General features: G+C 35.8%; 1 protein-coding gene across 1 annotated transcript in view; it reads right to left on the bottom strand.

The window, feature by feature from the left end:
• Positions 1-637: 637 nt before the first annotated feature.
• The window catches only part of AGBL4 (ATP/GTP binding protein like 4), a 196927-nt gene continuing 177600 nt past the window's right edge, over positions 638-19964 (bottom strand). Inside the window, exons 7-8 of the mRNA XM_015812538.1 lie at positions 4994-5090; positions 638-890 (exon numbers count right to left, since the gene is read on the bottom strand). Of these exons, the coding sequence (XP_015668024.1) occupies positions 638-890; positions 4994-5090 (350 nt within the window). The remainder of the gene's footprint in view (positions 891-4993; positions 5091-19964) is intronic.

The following is a 19964-nucleotide window of genomic DNA, read 5'->3' as shown; positions in this document are numbered from 1 at the left end:
GTGGGGTCAAGCTTGCGGAGTTTTAGGGATTGCATAGTTTTGATGGGCAATCACATGTGGCTGTTCGCTACTAAAAATATTCTGTGAGCAGGCACCGTTGACAATAGAGGTTCTCTGGTTAAATGGAGGAGCAGGATAGATGGACAACAGAGTTCAATGGTTCTTTTGCATGATCTGGGAAACAAACAACTGAAATGCTAATAGAGTCCACATTTTAAATGCCCACATATTCAATTTGGTTCCAAGGTGGGAACCAAAATTGCAAACAAACACCTGACACCAAATGACAAAAGTTGTGACAAATCCATCAAGTCAGATTCATAACATTGAATTGTATCACTATATTCTTGAGAATTTATTTATTACCAACAAGATGGAAGCAAACACTATCATTTACTTAATAGAATTAAGGAAGTGGATTAGGACTGAACTAAGATTTTTTTTCTCACCCAACTCACTTAAGAACTGAATCTCTTTCTAAAAGTATTTATTGCAAACACATCTTGTTACAAATATTTTTTTAATGTAAACCACTAAAGAAAATATTTAAAATTTATAGAATCTGTGAGTCAGAAATTCTGGAGACTTCAGATATTTCATAGAGGAGCCTGGTATTATAGAACAGTAGTAATGTTAGCTATGAGCAAAATGTATTGATATACATATGCATGATTGCAAGTTTCTTTTGATAAATTTCTATATCCAATACTGCAAGAGATTCCTGTTTCCCATTAGATTGAGGGAAATTCAGGGTCATAAAATTTCCTGCAGAAACCAGACTTGACCCTGCCTTCTTTTCAAATTCAGTTCCAGCATAGATTACAAATGGTTGAAATCCAGCCAAATACTGGAGTGCAACAACATCTTTCATTGAGCTCTTCTTGGACCACCTTAAGATACATTAGGACTATTATATCTGGGTTGCAAAAATGCAGATGGTTATTAGATAGAAAACTAATTCTTTACTGCCATCTAGTGATTGTCAAGATTTTTGCAGTCTAGATTGGGTTGCCTTAGTTTCTATTACAACACATTCCTGGAACGTATTCATCTGTAAGAAGGATTACTTTAAAGCAACATAGATAGCGCTAAAAACAAAATGGGATAAAGTACTTGAAATGCAAAGAAACATCACAAAGTCATTTCATCAATACCTAAATCTATATTAATACAGGTAGTCCTCAACTGACAACTACAATGGAGCCCAAAATTTATCTTGCCAAATTTGTTAAGTGCGTTAAGTGCGAAATTTGTTAAGTGCGTTAAGTGTCCCATTTTATGACTTTTCTTGCCACATTTGTTAAGTGAATCACTGCAGTTGTGAAATTAGTAACACGGTTGTTAAGTGAATCTAGCTTCCCCCTTTGACTTTGCATGTCAGAAGATCACAAATGGGGATCACGTGACCACAGGACACTGCAACCGTCATAAATGCGAGTCAATTGTTAAGCATCTGAATGTAAATCACGTGACTGTGGGAATGCTGCAGGGTCGTAAGTGTGAAGAATGGTCATAAGTCACTTTTTTCAGTGCTGTTGTAACTTCGAACGATCACCAAACGAACTGTTGTAAGTCGAGGACCACTTGTATTTGTTTCATATAAAATAAAGGAGAATAAGATTGTCCTAATGTAGACAACTATGCATGGAATGAAAACGGCTCCTGATGCTTCTTCTACAAGACAGCAGTTAACCATCCATTTTTTTCTTTCCCTCCTGGCTCTGCAAAAAGCACATTCTACATTTAAGCATTTGCCATGCCATGCCTATACTCAAAATGTGAGGTTACATTGTTCCAGCCAACATTTTGATTGCTAAGCATTTGACAGGGTAATTATTGTAATCTGGTATTTTGGTGAGCCCTGCTGGAGGCTGTCCAAGCAATGCAAATCTCTCTGAATTCCGTAAATGGATCTTTTTCATTTAGCCCACGCAAATGTGTCACAGTTTAATGCTGAAAGGATTTTTTCCCCTCTATCTTCAGCAGCAGCTACAAGAACTGAGATCTGCATTTAAAATGTGCAGACGCACGTAGGAGTAAAACTGGCAGATTATAATTATCAATTGACAAGGGGGAAAACAAAAATTAATTTCTGAAGCAAAACATATAATTTGCCTTTAAACTGTAGTAGCTGTTCCATTTCTTATGCAATTTGCTGCTGCACAAAATCAGACTTGAGTTGTCTGGGATTCCAGCATCTCCCCCCCCCCCCCGCCTTAAACTATTCTGAAGTCTTCAGGTAAAGAAGTAAAGGGTGTTATTCTGGAATGGTTCCCTCTGTTCCAATTGCTTCCCCAATTTTCAATCCTAGAATACTTGTATTTACTGCCTAAGAAGAGTCTCAGTACCTAATAGTGGCTTTCTTTTCCTTTTACACCCCTAAATGAGTTTTTCCAGGGGATGTCTTAGGAAGATGAATGCTCATGCATAGTACGCGGAAATGCAGAGATAACAATGATTGCTAGTATTGTTACTGATTTCTGTAGTGTTGTTCATCTCCAAAGAGTCCAAAGCTTCATGCAAATAAGAAAGAACAATAAAACAGTCTGATATAAAAAAAATAAGAGAAAAAGAATTTTAAATATTCAGTAATGGGGCTGGGGGGTTTATTTTTAAAGAGGCAGCACGATTCTGGAGCAATTTTACCATGTAAATGCCTATGAGAAAAAGCTTGCCCTCAATTTTTATTCAGAATATAAGGGCATGGGAGCCAGCCATAGCTTTTTTGGGGAGATGATTGATAGCACAGTTGACAATAGGGTAGTCCCACTTCGAAAATGATTTAAAAAATGTTTTGAATGTCATGTGAAACACACATGACTTTTTTCAGGTTTCTTACAAGTCCAAAACAAAGACACTGCTGCTTTAATCAAACCATTAAAATATAATAACTTTAATATTACTCCAAACATAGCTGCATCTTTCATCAGGCTTGCATGAATATTGGAAAAAAAGACAAGTTACTTCAATGAGTACTGTGCTTATGTTAGGGTTGAAGTACTGTTTCTGAATATATTTTGAAGCATAACCGATGATACAATGCCATTCAAGTCCACACAAACATTTCTTTTTGATTCCCAGCATGGCAGCTTAAGAGCACTTTCCCAATATGCACATACAGACATCCGTATGTTCTCATTCTCATACTCAAGTATCACTCAAAGTGGCTAAAAACTGGTAAAAGGGAAAAAAAGTGAGCAGATACAATGGTGAAAATGAAAGGGAGTACAAAGGAGTACAGCTAATGGAATCATGACACAACAACATCACTCAAATGCAGTAGTGATGGCAGGGAGTTTTAGCGATGGTTTTGTCTGGGGGAGAAATAATTGGGAAGGTGGATTTACTGTTCCCAGTTATAGGTCAGCTGTCTCTTTCCTCCACTCATCTGGCAAAAAGGAAAAAAAACTCTTAAGTCCAAATAAAGCATCAAATTAATTAAAAGTCACTTTAGCATATTTTTAACAAGATAACTCAGCAAAATCATGTCACCTTCATGGTAGTTTCAATGATGCTGTCAAATAGTAAATAAATAATGTGATACTTGCCTGATTTTTAGGCCTTATTTTTAAGGAGGGGTTTTATAATCATATAGAATGAGTAGTTTAGCAGTACATATGTTACTGTCATAATTTCACCAACTTCACAAGTATTCTCCTTTTAGAGCTAGACTTGCTATCATTTTTTTCCTTCAAAAATATTTGGGGCCAGACATTGTCGAATTAAGGAAAAAGGTAGGATACACGTATGATATTTTCCAAATAACTTGCTGGTGTGGAATTTAATCCTCAACCTGAGAAAAGTGGTAGTGATGGTGATGGTAATTTGAAATTTTTTTGGATGTCTGTATCTTACACCTGCTGAGAAGTACAAAATATGCACAGTCTGAATATAATTCCTATAAAAGATAAATGGTAACTTGAAACTAGAGAGCCAGTTTGGTGTACTGATTAAGGTGCCAGTTTGGAACAGGGAGATTGTGAGTTCTAATTCTGATTTTGGCACAGAATCAAATGGGTGACCTTGGACCTTCTCAGCCCTGAGAAGGAGATAATGGCTGACAAAAATGGACAATTACTCCTGAGACTTGCCAGGCAATCAGCAGGAGTCAACACTGACTCAGAGATGTGCAGGCTTGCACACACACACACACACACACACAGAGAGAGAGAGAGAGAGACCAGAAAAAAATGTACAAACTACAGTAATTCAATCAGAATAGATTGGTTGTCCAGTCTTTTCTAAAAAAAAACCTCCAGTGATGAAGCATTTAAAATTTCTGAAGGCAAACTAATTGATTATGAGAAAGGCTGATTGTGCCTATTGATTGAGCAAATATAAAGGTTTCTCCTTCATGACATCTCCCTGTAAATAATCTGATGACATATGCAATCCTGAATTTCAGCCAGTACTACATTTTTAATATGAAAAGGCAGATCCATAAAATTGCTTGATATCAGCTTTCCCATTCTTAAAGAATTTTTTTTTATTCAACAAACCTGGTTCTCGGGTCACAACCATAATCCTCAATTATATTCCCCCCCCTCCCCCAAAAAAACACAACAACATGGAAATTCATAGAAAACAAATGATAGAGTCAGGGAATCAAGCATGTGAGTATCTGAGAAATTTAAGTGTTCTTTCTGGAGACTTATTTAGGACAAGAAAAAATGTTGATTCTAGAAAAAAAATCAACAAGGTCAAAATATTTCTAAAATTAAATAAACTAAGGAAACATTTTCTCTCTGAATAAGCTCTCAACCCACTTTTGGAATTACTTTTACAAAATTCATCTGAAAAAAGAAAAGACGTGCTTATTCCATTTTTTTTATTTCAGACGCAAGAAAACTAGTGGAATAAGAGTCTATAGAACCTGGAGAGCTCTGTAAATCTTAGCTAACCTGGCAAAGCACACTACTGTAACTTTGTAATCAAGTTTAATAATAAAAATTGTTGAAAATTAAAAACAGACAAATAGTTTTTTAAAACTTACCATGTACTTGAAACTGGTACTAAAGGTCTCTCTGTAATGGCATTTAGTCTGTAATAATCCAAAAACGTTCGGGCCACATTCCGTCCTAATTTCATATCTGTCAGAGTTCAGTTAAGATTAATTCTTTTTAAATTATTTTCGAAATCCAAAGTAACTATTGAAATCAATCACTGTGATATGGAACATAAAGTGTTTGTAGATTAATAACGCAGCAAAGGTGAAATCTTCAGAGATGAATGTACTAATTATCAGAAGCTATATAAAAACTATGGCAATTATTTTTATTCATAGAGATAGATTGTTGTTAATCTGAACAGAAGATTCCCATCTAATTTGTACTCATTTTTATGATTTGGGCTCTTTCTACTTCAGCGTCCAACAGCAGCAGTCTGGTTTTATGGTTTTATGGACCGACAGTGAGGATGGCGGTGGCGGGGGGGAAGAGGGGATGGTTCCAGGCAAGCAACAGATAAGTGTGTCCTGGTTCTGAACGGTACTGGGCCACAGCCTGGGAGTTGGGGATTCCTGACTTACAAGGATTTATTGGTCTTATACATGCTGCTGTTAACCTCCAAGAAGTAGTTTAAGAGCCCTGTTTTTGTGTGGCAGAAAATACAGTTTTGCTACCTAATGATGCATCACTTATATCCATCATTTAAAGGCACAAACATTCAAAGAATTAGCTTTTTAGGAAGCAGTTTTTCTGTGGTCCCAAATCCGTTACATTTGCCATAAATTCATTGTCAAATATTCTAAGACTATGTCTTGTATTCTGTAATATAGCACACACAACTAAATGAAGGAACGAACAAATATCAGAACTGCTGGTAATTAAAAAGATGGCGAAACCATTAGGCAAATGAAAAGGTGTTGTTTTTTTAAATGAAGTAGAATACAGTATTGATTGTTCTGCAAGAATTATTTACAATTTTGCGTACATCTCATTCTGAATAAAAATGTATTTTTATCAGTTCTAAAATCTGTTTGTGAGTCATACAAAATTAATACCAGTAATTATATGACACACTTTCCATAATTAGAAATATAACATTTCAGAGTTCCCAGACATCATGTATAACGATACCAAGTTCTAAATAAATTTTTCATTATTATTCACTTATTACTACAGGGATAACAAAACAAATTTAAGATGAAATGTTCACATTATGGAGTTTCCCAGAAAGACCATGTTCAGCAAAATTTATCTCCCCCAAAATAGTAATAATTAATGTTCCTCTCTGCTTATCATGTCATTTTGAAAGATCTGCGTTTAAAAAAATAATCATTTATATCTGCCTTAATTGGATAATCCAATATACTAGTGTTTTTTTTTAATTAGGTGTATCAGTTATTTTTGTTGGATTTCTACAACTACATTATTTTCTGAAACTTGTCTCTGATGTTGGCATTCAGTTTCCACAGCCACTAATTCTGCATATTGAAGTGGAAAGCTATCTTGCATTTCCAGATACAGCACAAACATTTATTTCTCATTTTAAGCATAATTTTATTGGGCATTGTCAGTCACTTAGACCTAAATGGAATAAACAAGTCTTTTTATAACAATGTAACTGCAGCTGTTCTGGAATTTTATTTATTTATTTCTAGCCTGTCTTTCTATGCAATATATACTCAAGTGATCCTATAATATTGTTTTCGTTTCTATGATAACATTGTTATTAAATTGTAATTTGCATCCAGTGTTCAAATGCAGATCATTTGCTCATGAAAACTGATCCATCCTATTTGCTTTTCCTCATATGGGAGAAAAGGCATAAATGGATAAATAAGCTGTTTGTAAGAAAAAAAATAACCCTACAACTACAGAAAACAAGACCTCTTCCTTGCACAGAGAGGTGCATCAAATTTCAATTTTTCTTTGGTTATGGTATGTAAGAGCTATTTAATTTCTGCATGGTGTTTAGATTTTCCTTGATTCAGTTTCAGGTTTCTTCTTTGTTTTCTCATCCAACTTCTCCTTATGCTCTTTTCCTGCATGCAAGGAAATAATAATAATAATAATAATAATAATAATAATAATAATAATAATAATAATAATAATAATAATAATAATAATAATAATAATAATAATAATAATAATAAAGTTGGAAGGGACCTCGGAGGTCATCTAGTCCAACCTCCTGCTCAGGCAGGAAACCCTATACCATTTCGGACAAATGGCTGTCCAGTCTCTTCTTAAAAACNAGGAAGTTTCTCCTTAGTTCTAGGTTGCTTCTCTCTTTGGTTAGTTTCCACCCGTTGCTTCTTGTCCTGCCTTCAGGCGCTTTGGAGAATAGCCTGACTCCCTCTTCTTTGTGGCAGCCCCTGAGATATTGGAACACTGCTATCATGTCCCCCCTCGTCCTTCTCTTTGTTAAACTAGACATACCCAATTCCAGCAACCATTCCTTATATGTTTTAGCCTCCAGTCCCCTAATCATCTTTGTTGCTCTTCAGGAAACCCTATACCATTTCAGACAAATGGCTGTTCAGTCTCTTCTTAAAAACTTCCAGTGTTGGAGCATCCCATGTCTATGGATCATCTTATTGGCTGGATTTTTCATCTGCACAGACTCCGAATAGCAAAACTGTGAACCCCTGATAAAAGGTTATTACACTTTTTCTCCCTCTAACTGCTGGCCTCAATTTCCTATAAGGCCCAGCCACATGCCTCAGACCCTGGAAATGATGGGAGCTGAAGTCCAATAACTTTGGAGGAAACCTTTGGGGACTAGCAACATTTACTTTGCCATAGTGCTGTGCTTGTTACCAAAAACTAGAAACAGCTTTTACTAATTTACTAATAATTACTTGTAGTTCAACATTCATTTCTTCTTTCCTCATCTGAGCCCTTTTTCTGGATGAGTGACATGTAACCCTCCAGCCCTGGCTGGGTTGCAGGGCTGTCATCCCTCAGTCATCAGCTGGCTATTCCTGCTTATGTCGCTTCCTTTGTTCTCAGGATACCCACCTGAGGAAAAAGTAGTGCAAACAGCAATATGTGTTTGGTCAGAAATACATAATCAGCAGAAGTACTTATGAATTTCTGCCAAATGTTGGGACCCAGCTACATAGGTATGATATTTGTATAATGAAGTCACCACAGCTTTGCCCTTTTGGCATCATGCAGTTTGCTTCACCCATTGCTGTTTTTTTCTCTGTGTATGTTTGACACTTTCCAAGATTAATCCAACTTAAAAAAAATGTATGTCAGTTTATTTCTCTTTATATGGCAATGGTAAATAGTATTTTTAAATATTATTATGTAGTAATAATATTACTATTATATAGTAATTTACACAGCTCCCAAATTTTGTATGTTTATTGAAGAACATTAAATACGTGATTATTTGATATCAAATCATTTTCAACTCTTAGCACCCACACAGATAAACTTTCTCCACGACAATCTGTGCCTAACCTGGTCCTTCAAGTCTTCCAACCTGGTAGCTATTGCCACTGTAACTGGTCATTCCACCTTGCTGTTGGTCGTCCTCTTCTCTTTCCTTCCATTTAAATCTTTAGTCTGGTTTTGGGTACAGAATCTATGGTTTTCAATTGATACTAGGCTTAATTGTGAACTAAAATACTTTACACAGGTTCAAATGACAATAGAAATAAAAAATGGTAGCTCCCCCATGGCTTGTTTGCTAGTGTTTCCTAAAATTGCTTTCTTCCTTATACTTGTTCACAGAGCACTTTAATTCTTAGTATCATTATAACTCTCACGGTAACTATTAGCTTAATGTTGTACTACCATCTTTCCTAAATAAAAATAAATAGTTAAAAAAACAATAACCACAAATTCTTCTACACCCGCAAACTTCTTTCTCAGTTACTATGTTTCTTCAAGATTTTCTGAAAAAATACAGAGCGGGATAGAATCCAAACCCAAACCCATCCCTGTAAAGCTATTAAATGCCCACTTTTATCCATCTCAAGCAAGGGCATTTGATAAAGTAGATCACAACCTACTACTCGATAACATAGAAAAATGTGGGTTAGACAGCATCACCACCAGATGGATTCGTGGCTGGCTGACCGGCGTACTCAGTGTGTGGTCCTCAATGGAACTGCATCTACATGGAAGGAAGTGTGTAGTGGGGTGCCCCAGGGCTCTGTTCTAGGCCCAATGCTCTTCAACATCTTCATCAATGATTTGGACGAGGGGATAGATGGGGAATTCATCAAATTTGCGCATGACACCAAGCTGGCAGGAATAGCCAACACTCCAGAAGACAGGCTTAAGATACAGGCTTAAGATACAGGCTTAAGGACCTGGACAGACTTGAACACTGGCGCTATCTAACAAAATGAAATTCAATGGTGAAAAAAGTAAGGTTCTACATTTAGGCAAGAAAAACCAAATGTACAGGTATAGTATAGGGGTACCTTGCTCAATAGTAGTAACTGTGAGAGGGATCTCGGAGTCCTAGTGGACAATCACTTAAATATGAGCCAGCAGTGTGCTGCAGCTGCCAAAAAAGCCAACACAGTGCTGGGCTGCATTAACAGAGGGATAGAATCAAGATCACGTGAAGTATTAATACCACTTTACAATGCCTTGGTAAGGCCACACTTGGAATACTGCATCCAGTTTTGGTCACCATGATGTAAAAAAGATGCTGAAACTCTAGAAAGAGTACAGAGAAGAGCAACAAAGATGATTAGGGGACTGGAGGCTAAAACATATAAGGAACGGTTGCTGGGGTTGGGTATGTCTAGTTTAGCAAAGAGAAGGACGAGGGGGGACATGATAGCAGTGTTCCAATATCTCAGGGGCTGCCACCAAGAAGAGGGAGTCAAGCTATTCTCCAAGGCACTTGAAGGCAGGACAAGAAGCAACAGATGGAAACTGATCAAGGAGAGAAGCAACCTAGAACTAAGGAGAAACTTCCTGACAGTTAGTACAATTAACCAATGGAACAACCTGCCTCCAGAAGCGGTGAATGCTCCAACACTGGAAGTTTTTAAGAAGAGACTGGACAGCCATTTGTCCGAAATGGTATAGGGTTTCCTTCCTGAGCAGGGGGTTGGACTCGATGACCTCCAAGGTCCCTTCCAACTTTATTATTATTATTATTATTATTATTATTATTATTATTATTATTATTATTATTATTATTATTATTATTATTATTATTATTATTATTATTATTATTATTATTATTATTATCTATTCCTGACTATTCCTCATAACTGCAGCTTCAAGAACCACACAGACAGCCTTCTTCTGGCAGTAAAAAAACCCCTCAGTTTGGAAACTTGGCATAGCAAATCTTTAGTGGCCACACAAAGCATTGTAGCTTTAATAGCTCACTGATCATTTAATAATGTCACTGTGACAGAGGCCAGTGGCATCATGATCCATTGTTCCATTCATTTTGCCTATTAGAATCTAGGTCATTCTGCTTTCAAGGCTATGGGTTGACTTTCCATCCTATTCACCTCCCATCTCTGTTTTACAAAGTAATCACAGTTACTGGAAATAATTATACTCTTTTCAATTCACATTCTCATTTTCTTAAGATCCATCGTGTTATTTCTATGTCACAGCAAGTGAGGTATCTACAGTAATAAAGGTTTGACAAGGGCAAATCCAGTTAGCAGCTATGTTCAATATTTTATATGTCCTATGGGGATTTCTATCAAATGGATTGGACCTTAATTTTATGTCTTTTCTAAAGGACAGCACCTCCGTCATCTTGAAATGCTATTGTCTGGAATTCCTCCAAGTCTCTCTCCTGAGAGGATTAAGAACTATGACTAGTGAGCTGAGGTTACTATTAGACAGAGCCATGAGTTCTTTGTTTCATGCAAGCAGAAGAGAGAGGAAGAACAAGGAGAAGAGAGCAAACATAGAGCACAGCTGTTCCATTCAACAAATCTGTTGGAAAGTCCCTTCAGGAATTAAGGAGTGTATCAAAATAAGGATTCTTCTCCCATGTCTCTCTGTGTGCTTGTTAATATGTAAAAGAAAAGTCTTTCTCTTTCTCTCTCTGGAACTCTGGAAACATTTCTTAAATAAACCCTGTGTTAGTTTCAGTAAATGAGCATAGCATATTAGATCATTTCATTCACATTGCACCAAATTCTTCTTTATAGAATGAGCAGAGGTGGTGCAGTGGTTAGAATGCAGTACTGCAGGCTACTTCTGGTGACTGCCAGCTGCCTGCATTTCGGCAGATGGATTCTGACCAGCTCAAGGTTGACTCAGCCTTCCATCCTTCTGCGATCAGTAAAATGAGGACCCAGATTGTTGGGAGCAATATGCTGACTCTGTAAACCATTTAGAGAGAGCTGTAAAGCACTGTGAAGCGGTATATAAGTCTAAGTGCTACTGCTATTCCAAAAGCCAAATAGTTTTCCCCACCAGGAGTTATGTGAATATTGTTTCAGCTTTGCAGTGCATTTGATATCTGGTATCTGGCTGTCAGTCCCTTAGTAATAGTTACATTCCATCATATTGTAAGTTCAGTGCATCCCACAGAGGTTTAAAGCAGGGGTCCCCAACTTCTGGTCCATGGACTGGCACTAGTCCATGGCATGCCAGCAACCAGGCTGCACAAATAAGCGAAGCCCCATCTGCGGGATGCAGGCAGCATGTAAAACCATGACCCCTCCAATCCACGGAAAAACCTTTCTCCACAGAACTGGTCCCTGGTGCCCAAAAGTTTGGGGGCCGCTGATTTAAATTCTAAGACTATAGTACATGACAACAGATTTTTCCCTTCCCTTCCCTTTTCTTTCCTGCAGGAAGCTTCCCTTCAGATTATTTACTACATAATGGGCTATTTCAGCTATAGAGGAATGTATATTGATTGAACATTTTCAATTAAAACAAGCACTATTTTTTAAAAGATTTCAGGTTTTGTCATAGAACATAAAATAACTCAAGAGACTGAAGCTGTGTCCATTCAGTTGTTAGAAATAAAGGGCAAGAGGGGAGGGGGTAACTACTTTTATTTTAAAAAAGAAGTTTGGAATTAGTTGTTAAACAAAAACAAAATCCCCATCCTTGTCTTTTTGCAACATTCATGTTATCTTCTGCTTTATTATTTCTGTAATCTACATAGAATGAGAAACTGTTTAATGGGTTGCAAAATCTATTTTTGGCCGAAGCAGAATTTATTCTTCCTCAAAGAGATCTAGATATGTCATGATTTTATCACCAATAGACCTACAATGGAAAAATGTACCTTGCCTATCTGTGAAGAAAGGTTTGCTTTAAGTAACTATCAAGCATTCTAATATGGCGAATGGCAGCAAAAATAGGAGTATAGGAGTACGTAATTTTTCTTTTTAGGTCCTAGGAATTCACACTTAAGTGTGAGTTAGATGGCCTATAAATTTTGTTTAATAAATAAATAAGTTACATGGATTCATATATCAAGGACAATCAGTAGTTATTTCACTTGGAAGTCAAAGGCAATCATTTGTTGGCAATTTTCTCAGTATTTCTTGTCATGGCTTATACATGTCAAGATAGGAGTAGAAAAACAACAGCTCAATATTAATCTGAAAATAATTATTGTAATAGTAAGGCTTAGTACAAGATGGGTACTAGAATTGATGACCTGGACCTGGAAGAGTGTAAGCGTAGATATGACAGAAAGTGAACAGAAGAAAGGACTTGAACAAAAACTAAAAAGAATTGAACAGCACTGACATTTCCCAGAATTGTTATATAATGTAATCTGCAATGGAATTGTTATGCACATGGCCCAGTGTTTGTGAATGCTTTGCAATGGGAATGGTCGAGAAATGTCACCTTTATTTGAATATGAAATCAAAAGGCAAAGGATGTCTACAAAAACTGCAGCAACCTTTTGTCTCCGCTTTTGGGTAAATTTATAATCCCAGGAGAGGATGTTTAAACAAGATAGCATTTGAATCCCTTTGACCAGAATTTAGTACAAGTCCTTAATTATAAGAGTTCTAAAAGAGTAAATGTAAGTCAAAGGCATTTCAGTGAGCAGTTGAGGTTAAATTGAACAGGAGAAAAGCAAAAGAGAGAAAGTAAATGGAAATTGTTCAAAGGTAATTGAATGTATGTCTGAGCATTTATGTGTGCCAGCTAGCAATAAATACTCTTTGCAGCAAAGCAATCCAATATGGGCAAATAGAGAAAGTGCAGAAAGCAATCAAGGAGAGAGAAAAAAGTATACGCAAGCTGAACTAAAGTACCATTTTGGGCCAGAACAGGAAAGAAGAACAAAATCCAGAATGGAGACAGTGAGTTTGCAGTGCTCTAACTAATTGAAATTATGGTCATTTCAAGCAAGACAAGTGATCCAATTTTCCATTTTATAGTCAGACATACTTAAACACATTTCAGACTGTGAGTGGCTGGGCAGAAAGCCTGGAAAAATGAGGGCAAAGCTACCAACTTAACTAATGAGCATTCCAAGTCACTAAGATGATTTGCAGCTAGAAAATAGGCACTGGCCACAGGAAATGCAAACAAATTTCACGGGCTCTTTATAATAAATATTTTCAGTGGTACTGATTCTTGGAAGGCAAGGGTTCTTTTCCTACTATTTAAAGAAAACCTCCAGTGAAGTAGAGTCTATCATTTCTTAAGACAGTTTGTTCATTCTCCAGGTTAAATCTACCCAGCACTTCCTCATAAGATACAGTATTTTGGTTTTACTCCTCTGGACATAATCTGTGTTCTCAATATCTTTTCTAAAATGCAGTGCCCAGAACTGGACACAATATTCTAAGTGCAATATGACCAATAAAAATAGAGAGGAAGAATTATTTCTCTTAATCTTGACATTAAACATCTGCTGATGTAGCATTAGATTGTATTTTCTTTTTTGCAGCAGCATCACATTGTTGACTCACATTGAATGCTTGTCATTCATCAAGATACCAACTATACATATTGTAATTGGAGTTCTGTGGTCTTAAAATTTTTAAGAAAGAGCAATACAAAGTTAAAAATATTATCAACTACATGTAGAGAATAGTATTTTCAGAGAACTGAAGAGATGTGTATGCTTTTGTAGGGAGGAAAGATTTTCCTTCCTCAGATGCTACAAAATTCTAGATCTATGCCATTTCCACAGACTTATCCTCTTGTTAAATGTCTGCTGAGGTAAAATGAAAAATAATAGAGGTTGGTTGCTATTTAGTTATTACCAGCATGGGTTGCATTTCGTCAACAGGTATTAGCTGCCAATCACACGGCTGGCTTGTTCAGCAACTTGGGACACTTTGATAATTTCAACAAAGAATGAAGACTCTATTTGTGTCCTCTTGCTTTCTAGTCTCTCATTTAAAAAGCACACCATGAATTTGATCTGCAAGGAGAATCCTGCTAGGACCTGCATATTGCTTATGAAGGCTAAAGATTCAGTCCTGGCAGGTATTGATATAAAATCGAGCCCCTTTGTATTTACTCTCCTTTTCCACTTTTGCTTCAGCCCCAGCACAACCAGTCACCTTGGCTAGGAAACAGACTGCTTCAATCACAATTACTCTTCAATCACTGGGCTGTCTCTTTTTCAGCTCCTGTCCTTGATTTTGTGTATTTACAGCCCATCTATCAATTTCAAATGCACTTCTCAGTCAAGATAAGAATTAATCTTTCTCTCCCTTTTCTCTCACCTCTTTTGACTCACATTTGCAGTTGAGTTCTCTATGAATTGTTTTCCTTTCTCTCATCAAAATTTTTCCCTGACTGAGAAAGTGATTCTCATATGCTATGCTCAGGTAGATGATGGGCTATATTATTATTTAGTTGTTCTGGTGGCTGTTTTCTGTGCTTTCAAGCAGATACATCCATTTTTAAACAGAAGTACAATATTAAACACCAATGATTATATGTGTCATCTCCATTTCTGCTCTTTCAAAAATAAATCTGAATAGAAAGCAAGTAGAATCCTTGTTCTGGAGCATTGGTGCATCGTTAATAAATATACACAAAGAAGAGGGAGTCAAGCTATTCTCCAAGGCACCTGAAGGCAGGACGAGAAGCAACGGGTGGAAACTGATCAAGGAGAGAAGCAACCAAAACTAAGGAGAAACTTCCTGACAGTTAGAACAATTAACCAATGGAACAACCTGCCTCCAGAAGCGGTGAATGCTCCAACACTGGAAATTTTTAAGAAGAGACTGGACAGCCATTTGTCTGAAATGGTGTAGGGTTCCTGCCTGAGCAGGGGGTTGGACTCGATGACCTCCAAGGTCCCTTCCAACTTATTATTATTATTATTATTATTATTATTATTATTATTATTATTATTATTATTATTATTATTATTATTATTATTATTATTATTATTATTATTATATTCGAGGGGTTCTCCATTCTTAACTTTATTCAGCATCTTCTCCACTGACCATGTTGCTGTGGCTCCTAAAAACTAAAAACTAGACAGACACATTTCTTCCAAACCAATTTATGAAGGGAGATGCAATGATTATTTGATAGTTATATTTTCCTGTTTTTTAAAATACATATATAAGCTATTATTATTTTTAAATATATATACAAAGATTAGACAAATGTGAAAAATCAGTGAACACAATATCCCAAACACACGATATTGGGAGGAGAAAATGTATCTAGTTGGAGAAATGTGCACAAAAAATTGTGTCTTACAAAGCTAATCACAGGAAACATTACAACATGTAAATGTTAAAGTAGTATAGAAATATTCAAAATAAACATGCTGAAAAATCAGGAAAACGACTTCATGATACAAATTTGGGGAAAAACAAATTCATAAATCTAGTTTTTTTGACTTGAACATTTAACAAACTAAGTCACTATTTCTTATCAGTTCTAATTTTCTAACAAAGGCATACTTCCTTCATATAACTGTGATTCCCTGATTCTTTTTTAAAAATAATAATATTAAAGTTTAAAAATGCAAAGATAAAAAATGAATATAAACAAAAATATTAAAAGTAAAAAAAGAAAAATACAGAGAAAAATGGGGCTATGAGAGGAAAAACAATAAGTAAAAATACATACATACATACATATCTTCCCTTTCTTCCAGTAGCTTAACACCTTCTCTAATATTTCAACCAAAGATCTCCTCTTCTTATATCTCATTTCTTATCTATAAACAAATGATAAAGACTTCTCATTCAATCTTAATCAGCAAAAATCTATTAACAGTTACTAGAAAAATCAACACATATTTTAACCTTAAAGTCAGTTTCATAATTCTTTTCCTTACTTTCAATATAGTAGCTTATCATTATCTTTAAAAATATGACAGAAAAAGTTTCTATTTCCCATAGTTCATTTCATATTTATAAACAAATCTTTAAAGCCTTATCATTTGAGTTTAGTCAAGAAAAATCCATTAAAATGTAGCAGGAACAGCACCATATTGAAAATCTGAATCTTTAGTTCCCTCGGATAGTGTCCCAAATGTTAATATCTTATCGTTTTCTCTTTATCTCTTTGCAGAAACTCCTTCATAAGTTTAACACATACTAGAAATGATCCCATCGATATTTTAATCACCCTGCCCCCCAAAAAAAACAAACAAAACCCCCACTCTTCTTCCCATATTTTAAACAAATAAATATTTAATACCATGCCATTCAATCCTAGTCAAGAACAAACTATTAAGAGCTACTAGTAAGAATATCATACATGTTTTTAACTTTGGTTCAATACACCAACTTCATATTCCTTCTCTGTGTTTTTTTAAATCTTGATGTTTATTCCCTTCAAAAGCTGATTTCTTTTCATTTTCTCTTTATCTTTTCTTAGGAAGTCCTTTATGAGTGTAACATATCTCTTTTATAAGTCCAAGACAAAATTTATTTCCTCTTTTACATCCATTTTTATGGTAGCAGACAATTTTAATAAAAATTTATTAAGTGTGTTGTAGCAAAATTCCTTGAATTTTTCCAAAGTTAAAATATTTTTCTCCAGTCTGTATTAGTTAATCTCTTCTTGTTTAATTATAATCTTTAACTCTTCCTGGTTGCCGCAAATGTCCAGCCTAATGTCTCCTCTTATTATGTTTTTCTCTAATCTACAACATTTTCCACAGGAGGATTCTTACACTTAGATTCAAAATATTCATATGTTTTAAAAGGATTTTAAACAATGCACAGGAAGGAGTCTTATAATTAGTTTCAAAGTTTTATTTCCAATCCCTCTGGCCCCTTAGTCCATTTAAAACTTTCCAAAATTAACATTCTGGTCACCTTATCCTGATTATTAGATAGTAAAACATTTTTTAAATTCATAACTTTATATGAAACTTCTTTCACTGAGGATTGATGGAGAGTCACCCAATGTGATGAAACTTGAAGGTTCTTAGTTTCCAAAAAGGAGTTAACAACCCATTTCCAGAAGTGATTAAGAAATGAAATGGGTAATCCTGTATCTGTTTGAAAGCTCCAAATTGCTTTGCTATTTGGGCAAAGCTGATGTTCCCTGAGCTCTAGGACCACCAGAAACCATTGTTTTATGATGTCCTCGTAGGGAGCATCTGTAGCAGGTGTTCATGAGTGATCTCCTTTATCTGGGGAGAACTTTTGAGGTGATAATCCATTCACCAGTTGCTTGTTCTGCCATGGTTAGCTCCGCAAAAAGTAAACCATCTTCATTCAGCCATTGCTACTCCAGAAGTCAATATCCTTGACTTCCTAGTTCTTTCAGCACATTTAAAGTCTTTTGTAAATGGCAATAGTGTTGTACTGTATAATTTCTTATATTACAAGGAGGTTGATATTTATTATGACAGGACTTATTTTGTTGCAGTTCAACCTCAGACGTTTGAGGTGAGAGTTTTTAGAGCCTGAGGTACTGATGTATGACATGTTAATCATTTCTTGGTGTAATTTTCTTGGTTTATTGTATTATGAGAACAGACTGAAATGCCAATTTTTGCCTTCCCACCCAGCATTTTACTTTAAGTTGGTTGTTGCTGACTGGAAAACAAACAAAAAAACACTTATGGTGGCAAAACTAGAGTCAGCACCATGGACAGGTTTGACTCTTATCTTTCTACTAGATTTCCATCCAGGTCCCAGTGCATCCACTGAGGCAGTGAAAGCCAAAAGTAACATAAAGATGGAATTCCTAGGGTACCATATTTTTGTGGGGCCTTTCTAGGATTTTCTGTGTAAAATTTATGTAAACTTCTTTACCAGTTATTTTGGCAACATGGCTGTCAAGAGGGGAATTTGTTTAAATTACTAGCTTTGGAGAGGTTTAGTACTAGAACTAATCCAATTAGGTTTAGGTGGCTGGATCTAGTTTTTCCTGTCATGAATTTAACTGCTACACAGTTAAATATGTCATGAAAACAAGGACAACATGTTTTATATAATAACACAATTCCCTCTCTGTGTTTATGCTTTATTAACTGTATTCAAAACATCTGAATACAGAGATAATAAAGAAACAAAGAGAGTTAAAATGCATCCTAAAGCATGCCGCCATTTGCTGGTATTTATATTAAACATTGCCTCTTTTGTCTTGTTCATCTGCCAACATTAATGCCTAGCTAATGATGCAGATTGCAACTCCTGTGATAGAAGATAATTGCATAGGCATGGTTCCTTGAATTTACAATATCTGCCACTACAGTAAAAAAGAAAAAAAAAGAACAGAACAAACCAGAAATAAGCTAAGCATCAAGTGAATGCTCACCCAATTCAGCTTGATGCTTATTTGTGTATAGGAGTTCTTATGAGCTTGCCAATGGATACAAGCATATTAATGAGGTATCAACTAATCTAAACAAGGAAAAAATGGTTGATCATATTTAAATCTGCTGATGCTGAATTATTATTCCCAGGCTGGGTTGGCAACCATGCTAGATTAAGCTAAAATGGAGTGGAATTTTGCACTATTTTTTATTTTTCATGAAATAAAATTATTAGCATACTTTATTTGAGCATTGCCCATATTTAAGAATGTAATTACTTTATTTTATTTGTGTTTAGTGCATGAGTACAACTACAACCAGAACTAAATGGATTTAGAACTAGTTCAATATAGTGTTTGAAATAGTGGGTTTTGATTAAGAGGCTGAAATCTATTTGATTTATGTAACTGAAAGCAGGAACTTAGGATGTACCTTTCCTAACTCAAAATTCATTTTTGAGAAGCAGCTTGTGGTTTTCCTGATGGTTTCATGAAGTAAGATAAATTGGGGCCCAAAAGTGTTTCTTTTTTGTAATAGCACCTATTCTGTGTAATATCTTCCCACAAGAAGCTAGATTAGCCTCTCCTTGATAGTTTTCCAGATGTTGATGAAGATGGAAGTTTTCGGGATGGCATTGACAGCCTGTATTCGGATTATGTTACCTATGCTTATTCTTTATATTTATTGTTCATTATTCCATTTTCAATTGTATTAAATTATTTAACTGTTGCATGCTCTATTAATATAGACATTACCATTTTTGGAATTACTGTACCTCTTCTTATATGGGAGTTTTATTATGTTATATGAATTTGATATATAAAAATAGATGGTGAAAGCCAGATAGCGCTCTCACTCATATGTATATGTATGTGTGTGTGTGTGTGTGTGTGTGTATAAAACCTTGAGTATTTTTTTTTTGATGCACCCTGTCGGCCCAAATATGGGAGGAAGAAATCTTTTGCCTGTATCAGCTCAATCTAGAGCCATCCACAGGCAGCAGTCGCTACTGCGACATCATTTTATATTAAATTTTTGGATTGCTAACAAAGAATTAAGGGAGACTGGAATAGCTATTCCAGTCTCCCTTAATTCTTTGTTACAATCCAAAAATTTTATATATATATATACATACATATATCCAGGGCTTTTTTTCTCGGAGAAAAGGTGGCGGAACTCAAACCTGGCCACGCCCTCATCAAACCCTAGGACCGCCCCTTTAGAGAACAGGAATGCAAGTAAAATTTGGGAGGGGCTATTTCCGGTGTGGGAGGGGCTATTTCCGGTGCGGCCGGCCCGGAAAAAGGTGCCGGAACGCGGTTCCGCCGCGTTCC

The sequence above is a fragment of the Protobothrops mucrosquamatus genome, unplaced genomic scaffold (assembly GCF_001527695.2).
Source record: "Protobothrops mucrosquamatus isolate PMUCROS unplaced genomic scaffold, P.Mucros_1.0 scaffold95, whole genome shotgun sequence".
Lineage (NCBI taxonomy): Eukaryota > Metazoa > Chordata > Lepidosauria > Squamata > Viperidae > Protobothrops > Protobothrops mucrosquamatus.
Note: the sequence above shows the minus strand (reverse complement) of the source record. Positions and strands in the feature narration are given on the sequence as shown.